At 50.1% G+C, this 9,723-nt stretch overlaps 1 protein-coding gene across 1 annotated transcript in view; it reads left to right on the plus strand.

Moving 5' to 3' along the window:
* NAV1 (neuron navigator 1) overlaps positions 1–9,723 on the plus strand; it is a 132,935-nt gene that overhangs the window by 110,515 nt on the left and 12,697 nt on the right. The window contains 3 exon segments of the mRNA XM_007456145.1: positions 86–169; positions 358–469; positions 6,927–7,048. Coding sequence (XP_007456207.1) covers positions 86–169; positions 358–469; positions 6,927–7,048 — 318 coding nt within the window.

Genomic DNA, 9,723 nt, shown 5'->3' on the forward strand with positions numbered 1-9,723 from the left:
CCCCCCCCCCCACCCCCCCCCCCCCCCCCCCCCCCCCCGCCCCCGGGGGCCCCCCCCCCCCCCCCCCCGTACGTGTTTGTTTCAGGCCAACCTGGTGGCGGCCTTTGAGCAGAGCCTGGTGAGCATGACGTGCCGTCTGCGGCACCTGGCGGAGACAGCCGAAGAGAAGGTGAGAGCGCGGGTCGGGGGCGGACGGGCCAGGCTGGCGCACCCCCTCCTGCCGCCCTGGCTCCTCCACCTAACCCCAATTCCCTGCCCTCCGCATCGGGTCTGGAGAGTCCCGAGCCCAGCCCCTGGCCGGGCACAGAGCAGGTGTCCCCCAGCCACACCCGTGACACCACTTCGTTTCTCTCTCAGGACACCGAGCTACTGGACTTACGGGAAACCATAGACTTTCTGAAAAAGAAGAACTCTGAGGCCCAGGCCGTCATTCAGGGGGCCCTCAGTGCCTCAGAAGCCACACCCAAAGGTAGGCCTTCCGGCCACAGGCGTGGGCTGGAAAGAGGCTTACTGCAGGATTTCTCTCCACGTCAGGTTTCTAGAAGGTGGGGGCCCTCGGACGGTCAGCGAGGAACAGCGTGGCATGACCCCACCACCCCAGAGGGTGAGGGAGAGGAGAGGGTCCTCACCTCCGACCTCAAATGACTGTTGAAGACAGTCGTTAACATAGCACTTTCCTCTTACAAACGCGAGGTACTCCTGCCGTACAGCCCAGCGGTCATGCTCCTTGGTATCTGCTCAAAGGAGCTGAAATGTTACGTCCCCACAAAAACCTAAACATGGATGTTTGCAGCAGCTTTATTCACAGTCAGCAAAACTTGGAAGCAACCCCGATGTCCTGCGTTAGGCGAAAGGATGAATAAACTGTGCCATAGCCAGACCACGAAATGTCACTCAGCATTATAAAGAAATGAGTTAATCAAACTATGAGAAGATGCTGACCGTGTTAAGGGCACACTGCTGAGTGAAAGAGCCAGTCAGGATAGGCTGCGTGTTGTGTGATTCCGACTGTATGACATTCCGGGAGAGACGAGACCTTGGGGACAGTGACAGGGTCGTGGCTTTCGGGGCTGGGGGTGGGGAACGGCGGTGGGCAAGGCAGAGGATTTGCAGGGCGGTGACAGCACTCTGTAGCATACGGTGATGGGGGATATGTGCCCTAATCCGTTTGTCCAGACCCACAGTATGTACCGCCAAGAGCGAAGCCCGGTGTAAACTCTGGGCTCCGGGGGACGGTGACGTGTCAGTGCAGGTCCATCGATTGTAGCAAATGTAGCTTCTGGTGGGGATGGTTGGTAGTGGGGGGCCGTGCATGTAGAGGGGCAGGGGGTAGTGGGGCATCTCTGTACCTTCCGCTCACATTTGCCATGAACCTAAAAGTGCCCTAGAAAGTAGTCTAAAGCACTAGCGCTTTCCACTTTGACATAAACGTGTGCGTGCGCAGACGTGTGTATAACCCCATTTGATCCTCACTTCAGTTCTCCGAGGGGAGTGAATCGACTCTTCAAATGAGACAGAGATCACATGGATTCCGTGGGGCTCAAGTGACAGGTTAGCCTGGGATTTAACAGCCAGTCAAGCTTTGCTAGAGAAAGTCAGGATGAGGGGTGATCTGGGCAGGGGGGCTGGGGGTGGATGAAGGTGGTCGCAAGGTGCAGCCTTCCGGTAGGAGATAAATAAGTACCGAGAATGCAAGGTGCCACGTGATTAATACAATTAACACAGACAGCTGCGTGAAGGCGGTTGAGAGTAAATCCTAAGAGTTTTCTCATCACAAGGAAAACACCTCGTCCAGGGCTCCAGCCTCAGCCTTTTCTTCTGACTGTGCACACTCTCCCTAGTGTTCACGTCTATCCAGTAGCTTCTGTCATCATCTTCTTTTAAATCGAGATATAATTCACACCTTTTTAACACGTGCAATTCAGTGGGTTTTAGCATATTCAATAAGGTTGTATTTACAGCCATCCCCACTATCTAAATACAGAACATTTTGATCACCCCACAAAGAAACCCTGAACCCCTTAGCCGTCACTCCCTCTCTCTCCTCTCAGCCCCGGCAACCACTAATCCCTTTTCTGTCTCCGTGCATTTGCCTATTTGGGACATTTCATGTAAAAGGAATCATGCAGTATGTGGTGTTTTGTGGCTGGCCTCTTCCATTTAGTTTAATGTTTTCAAGCTCCATCCGTGTTGTACCATGTGTCAGGACTTCCTCTTTATGGCTGAATAATACTCCATTGTGTTGTATGGGTGGACCACACGTTGTTTATCCATCATCGGTTGGTGGACACTGGGTTTTCACTTTTTGCCTGTTACGAATAACACGACTATGAACATTCATGCACAAGTTTTTGTGTGAACATATGTTTTCAGTTCTCTTAGTGTATAACCAGCAGTGGAATTGCTGGGTCATGTGGTAGCTCTGTTAACTTTTTGAGTAACTTTGTATACAAAGTTATACAAGTACAAACACAAACTTGGTCAAAACAGCTGCACCATTGTCCTTCCTCCCAGCAACTTGAGGGTTTCTGTTTCTCCACATCCTTGTCAACATTTGCTGTTGTCCTCTTTTGTCATAGCCATCCTCGTGGAGGTGAAGTGTATCTCATTATGATTTGGGTTATAATTTCCTCAGTGGCTAAGGATATAATGGACATTTTTTTCATGTGCTTATTGGCCATTTGTATCTCTTTATGGAGAAATGTCTGTTTAAATCCTTGGCCTATTCTTCAATCAGGTTTTCTTTTTACTGTTGAGTTTTAAGAGTTGGGCCCAGCCGCTCCGCGGCACGTGGGATCTTCCCGGACTGGGGCACGAACCCGCGTCCCCTGCACCAGCAGGCGGACTCCCAACCACTGCGCCACCAGGGAAGCCCTGGTGTATTTTTTTTTTTTTTCGGTACACGGGCCTCTCACTGTCGTGGCCTCTCCCGTTGCGGAGCACAGGCTCCGGACGCACAGGCTCAGCGGCCATGGCTCACGGGCCCAGCCGCTCCGCGGCACGCGGGATCCTCCCGGACCGGGGCATGAACCCGCGTCCCCTGCATCGGCAGGCGGACCCCGAACCACTGCGCCACCAGGGAGGCCCTGATCTGTTTTCTCCTTCGATTTGTGTGTGTGTTTGTGTGCTTTAGGTGTTGTGTCTAAAAAACTGTTGCCTGATCCAAGGTCATGAAGATTTATTCCTACGTTAGCTTCTAAAAGTTTTACGTAGCTTTAACTGTTTCATTTACATCTTTGGTCCATTTTGAGTTACTTTTCCTATATGGTGTGAGATAGGGGTCCAACTTCATTCTTTTATAAGTGGCTGTCCTGTTGTCCCAGCACCACCTGTTGAGAAGACTGTTTTCCCCATTCACTTATCTTGGCAGTCTTGCAGGAAATCAGTCAACCATAAATATATGGGTTTATTTCTGGATTCTCAGTTTTATGCCATTCATTCATTCATATGTCTATCCTTAGCAGGTACCACCCTGCCTTGATTACTATAGCTTTGTAGTAGGTTTTGAAATCAGAAGTGTGGGTCCTCCAAATTTTATCTTTTTCAAGATGGTTTTGGCTACTCCGTGCCCTTTGTTTCCCCGTGTGAATCTTAGGGTCGCTTTGTCAATCTCTGCAAATTATCCGGCTGGGATTTTGTTGTAGAGATTGTATGGGCTCAGTACATGAATTTGGAAAGTATTGTCGTCTTCACAATGCCGTCTTCCATGACCGTGGCATGCCTTTTCATTTATTTAGATATACTTTAATTTCTTTCAGTAGTGTTTTGAAGCCTTCAGTATACGTCTTGCATTTCTTTTGCTGAATTTAATTATTGATCCTATGGTAAATAGAACTGTTTTCTTAATTTCATTTTCAGATTAGTCATCACTAGTATAGAGAAATACAATTGATTTTCTCGTATGGTCATCTTGAATCCTGCAAACTTGCTGAGTTCATTTATTAACTCAGTGGGTTTTACAACTTCGTCTGTGTGTCCTTTTTCCTTTTTTCTTTTTCTTTTTTTTTGCGGTACGCGGGCCTCTCACTGTCGTGGCCTCTCCCGTTGCGGAGCACAAGCTCCGGACGCGCAAGGCTCAGCGGCCATGGCTCACGGGCCCAGCCGCTCCGCGGCACGTGGGATCTTCCCGGACCGGGGCACGAACTCGTGTCCCCTGCACCGGCAGGCGGACTCACAACGACTGCGCCACCAGGGAAGCCCTGTATGTCCCTTTTCTTAATCTGTGTCACGCTCCTGAATCCCATACCTCTGTTTCCAACTGCTTAATGCTCTCCCTTCTGCACTTTTGCCCCCTTCAGGTATAAACACCTGCCTGGTCACTGAACCCACCGATAGGAGCGTCATCCTTTAGGTCTCCCTGTTCACCCTGTGTGGTCAGTTAGCTTCCACACATAACTCACACATAGATCTGTGTGTCTGTCCTCCGCTGTCTCGTCACTCCCCTGGCTTAGGCTGTCACTATTCTTCTGGGTTATCATAGTAATTTCCTAACTAGTCTTGTGTTGCTACAGTCCTCCTGTCACTCTGCCCCCAGAGTGATCCAGCCACATCAGTTAACATCACGCAATTTGAATTTGCTTAGGTGTAATACTGATGCTGTGAGATAATGCCCTTATGCTTAGAAGTGTTGAGTGGTACAGTGTCACGTCTGCAACTTGCTTTCAAATTGTTCAGGAGAATGTTGTGTGGGTGTGTGTATGTGTGTGCACATGTCTGTATGCAGAGAGAGTGTGCACTGGTGCAAATATAACAAAACATCACAGTTGTTATATGGTGGGGAGAGCCTGTGGGTGTCCTCCCTTGTGCTGTGCTTTAAGTATTTCTGTGAGTTTGAAACGTTTCAGAAAAGCAAGTTAAAGGGAAAGAAAACCCGTGCAAACCCTGCAGCAGGAGCACCGCGCTCCCCCTGGTCTAGGATGCGCTTTCTCTCTGGCCACATCCACATCTCCCATCACTTATCCTGCGGGCTCTGCCCCAGCTTCCACCACAGGAACGGCCAGCCTTTGTTGAGCACCTCCAGTATGCCAGGCACTGTTCTGAGCATTGTACTTATGTTAACTCGTTTATTGCAGGTAACAACCCTATAAAATATATTTTACAGTTGAGAATAAGGTCAGAGAAGACAAGTAACTGGCTCAAACACAGCTCCTAAGCGATGGGTCTGGGACATTGAGCTATTTCTAGTTTCCCGAGTACACCTGATTCTTCAGCTATATTTGTGTTGAATGGATAAGTGAATCCTGTCCTTTGCTTTCATGTTTCCCTCATTCTTCTCGACCCAGGTTCAACTTGGCCATCAAAGAACTAATGCTTAAAGCAATGGTGCCTACTTTACTTTGCCTGTAAATAGGTAATGTACATGGCACAAAATTTTAAATGCACAAAAGATTTCTTAACTTTTTGAAGATTGTTTGATTTAAAGCACGTCCTTTGCTCTTAAAAGTACCATATAGCATATTTGAAAAACCTAATTGACAGACTCACAGCTAATTGGACCCCCAAGTAACTGATGATAGATACTTGTTTTGCTGCCTTTCATTTTGTTGTTAAGTAACTAACTGTAAATTAAATTTATCACAAAAGCAATACACATTCTGGAGGAAAATGTGAACTAGGGGTTGGCAAACCCTGGCCCACCGGCCGAATCTGGCTCACCACCTGTTTTTAAATAAAGTTTTACTGGCACAGAGCCATGCTCATTAATGTACATACTGTCTGCGGCTGCTTTAATGCCACCCAGCCTTGCCGAGTAGTTGTAAGAGAGATCAAATGGCCACAAAGCCTGAGATATTTACTGTCTGGCCTTTACAGTAAAAGCTCGCCAGCCCCTGATGTAAAGTATACAGAAGGGTGTGTGGTAAAAGATAAAACCCCTCTCCCCGAACCCCCCTCCAAATCCCACTCCCCGGGGGTAATTACTGCTAATAGTTTCTTGCAAACCTTCCAGAAATAATTTTCTATGCAGATGTAAGCAAATATGTACGGATCCATAGCTCCATTTTTATACAAACGAAAAATTCTTTACTTCAGTTAAGCACATTCCCTTGAGAAGTTTGCGTACCTTTTAAAATAACTGGAGGCGCGCTGGGTTACAGCAAAACTTGGTTTGATAGTCATGGAGCGAAGGGTTTTCCGTGTGCTTTGGGAGCGTGGTGATTCCTTCATCGGATCCTAGGATCTTGTTTTGCCTGTGGTATGACTTGTCCTCCCGCATCCCCCTCGCTGTTCCCCGCTCCTCGGCCCTGCTACCCAGCCTGAGGAGCCGCAACGCACAACCAGTTCCCTGCACAGCCTTTGCAGGGACTGTTTTTCAGCCCTAAAATAATTTTCCAATGTTCCCGCCTGAAGAGCTTTTGTTCTTTCAAAACTCAAAGGTCTCCTTTATTAACCCTTTCTTTCTCCGTAGTAGAAAAGGGCGTCATTTTGGTGCCATTTGCAGACCTTCTCAGAGAGCTGAAAAGATTTTCTGCCCATCAGATGGGGTAACTCAAGCTTTTTGGGGTTAAATGTGGGGCACTTGGCCTTGGACCCCCCCAGCCAGTATTCCTGGAGAAAGTCCTGAGGGCGCCAGGTCACTGTCTCCATAGGACTGTGGACGCCTGGCCTGGGCTGCCCCTTGTCACACCTGCTCAAGCCGAGGGCACTCGATTCTGTGCTGCTTTTTCTCCTACTAGACTGGGAGCCTCTTGAGGACGGGGACCATTTCCTACTTGTTTTTTTTTTTTAATCCCTTAACCTTTGCTGATGTTGAAACGTGATTGGCACTCAGTAAAGGCTTGTTGAGAGGATGATCCAAAAAACGGAAGAATGTGGACGAGGAGGTGGTGGTTCCTCCTCTCTCTCCTGCGGCGAGACTTGCCCTAAGCCTCACGCCGTCTCCTTTAAACCCACCGGGTCTGTGTTCGCCCCCTGTGCTTGGCCCCTAGAACTCCGGATCAAGAGGCAGAACTCCTCGGACAGCATCTCGAGCCTCAACAGCATCACCAGTCACTCCAGTGTCGGCAGCAGCAAGGAGGCCGATGCCAAAAAGAAGAGGAAAAAGAGCTGGGTAGGTGAAGGTTTGGGGGAGCCGCGTGGGACGCTGGGGGGCCGCACCACCTCAGCACGGGAGTCAGCCTTCCAGAACTCACCACGATGAGTCCCACCTGATAGGAGCCCCTGGTGGCGTCTGCCCAGAGCAAGGTCTGCCGCAGCTACCTGCCCCCTCCCCCCCGCCAGCCATCCCCTCCAGCCCTGCACACATCTGATGGGCCACCGAAGGAGACGTTCAGAAGGGAACGCCCCATCTGCCTCCACCCACTCCCATACTGTGGACAGAAGATTTTATGAACAAAGCCACTCATTCTAGATGCTCCTGGAGGTCACTTCAGCTTCTTTGGAGAGGCACTTGTGGAACATTCCAGATTACCTCAAAAGGAACCTTTGTATTACCTGACCGGTCCAGAGAGTGTTGTTTTGGTTGTTTGTTTCCCAGATAACCCTAAACCGACTTGGGATGCCCTTTCTGACACTATCGAGGCAGATGGAAAACACCTCCAGCCCCTCTGCTGCCCATGTGGAGGAGGGGGGCCCCACGAGGGCATGTGCCACCCGCTGTCCCCGTGTGATGAGCCCCCCACAGACCTTTGTGTAGTCCAGACAGGGGCCACCGTGTGAAATGAGTGATTAAGTGTTGCTTCTTTTTTTTTTTTTTTTTTTTTTTTTCTTTTAAATGTTTCCTATCCATTTCAATGCAATCCCTCCGGTCTCTAAGCTAATCTACTCAACCCTAATACCATGGCCCCTCATGTGTCCATTGTATCAGGCACTCTCTAATAAGAAAGGCAAGCATCATCTTCCCCAAGCCGCAGCTTCATCTCTGTGCTAGGCACCAAACTTAGCACGTTGCCATCACTAACAAACCCCTGTGATCCAAGGAACTGTCAGTCTTAGTCCCATGCTGGATGGAGGGCGGTAACATTAAGACATGTCCAACAGGGAAAAAAAATTGAAGGAGGCAGGTATATAAAATGAAGATGATTCATTGACTAGCAAAAATCAATGAAGCAAAAATGGACCATTTTCCTCTCACTGATTTTCACTGCTCATTGTATGCTGACAGCCATCTCTGCAACTTTCCACTCCTCTTGCAGCTCCTGCGGAGGCCATGCAAGGACACAGGAACACTCACAACACTTAGCCAGGCCCTTCCCATTCCACCGAGTTATAACAACATACTGGAAAGAAATTCACACTGAGAAACTACAGTTTCTCACGTACGAGGGGCGCCAAGTGGGAGGGCTCTGCCTCCTGCCGCACCCCCGACCCCGTTCCAAAGTCCACCTGTTATAAAAGCAGGCAGACCGCGCTCCCCATGTCCGGAAAGCTAGCGCCCTGATCTTTTGATCCATCAAACCCTAGAAGCCCCTAATGGAAGAGATTGCCAGAGGCCAGTTCAGTTTGGGGGTAGCCTCAAGATTTGGCTGTGGAGTGAGATGAACCAGAGAGAGGTGAGCGCTGGACCTCAGGTTACTCTAAAGCCTGAAGCCCTCTGAGCAGCCATGGGGTTTCCAAAGACCTTTCGGGGATTAGGGTATACAAGTCTAAGACAAACAGAAAGTGAACCCAGAATTTCCATGGCAAACCAGACACGTTAAGGTCCACTCAAACCCTGTCCCAACATGGCGCTGGGTGTTGTGAGGACAGGAAACACGGAGTCTGTGAGCTCAAGGAGTCTGCAGAATTGCCAGGGAGACAAAACTACTGCCCATATATAAAACTGATAACAATCCAGCAGTGTCAAATGCTTAATTCAGTGAGTGAGGCTCAGGGAGCTCACAGACGAGAGACCCGTTCCGGAAGGCAGGCCCCAGGGGACTAAAGCTACAGAGGTGGGATCGTGATGGGCAGAGAGGGGTACGCAGAGCTTCCTGCAGACCCTGCTCAGAAGAGGCGGCAGGCAGGGAGCAGTTCCCTCCCCCAGAGCCTGACCGAGGGTCACAGGGAGGAAGGACCTGAATGCAGGGGGTTACTGAGCCTTGAGTCTTAGTGCAGCATCGCCCCAGGTGAGTTCCACAGCAGCCTTTCAAGATGCTCAGATCTGAGGAACTCTGCCTTCTACACGCACGTATCTCAGGACAGAGTCCCGGTTCATTTTGCTGGATCCACTGTTTCTGGAACTCATTTGACCACGGAATCCCTCACCACATCACACCACGCAACGCACTGCCCAGCAGTTCTGCTTTGGGGACACGGAACCACACAGAGCACTGTTCCCGCTTAGGATCTCGGTGATCTTAGAGGGCGGGTGCTCCCGGCAGACGGGTGTCACAGGACCTGTTCCTGCATGTGCACACACGTACACGCACACGCATACAGCTCACACACAGATACACACTGACTCATTCATACACAAACACATTCGTACACACTGGTACACACATATACACTCATACACGCACACACGGCTTCCCGGGAGGCAGGGGCTAGAGAAGTCTTCATCGAGTAGAAAATCAGGAAGCCCGAGTCTTAGTCCCAGGTCTCCACCTCTGCAGAGAACGGTGCTTCCTGACGCTCTGAGCCACGTGATGGCACGTCCCCCGCACACACACTCCCTCCCTCACGTCCCCACCACCAGATGGGTCTTCCTATGTGGCCCCTGGTAGAGACCCTGACACGCCCCGCCCGCAGCGCCAGCCACCACCTGCAGCTTTCCCAGGCTCCAGGAGACACACATGGAAAGAG

This window comes from Lipotes vexillifer, unplaced genomic scaffold (genome assembly GCF_000442215.2).
Source record: "Lipotes vexillifer unplaced genomic scaffold, Lipotes_vexillifer_v1.1 scaffold1201, whole genome shotgun sequence".
In the NCBI taxonomy this organism is placed as follows: domain Eukaryota; kingdom Metazoa; phylum Chordata; class Mammalia; order Artiodactyla; family Lipotidae; genus Lipotes; species Lipotes vexillifer.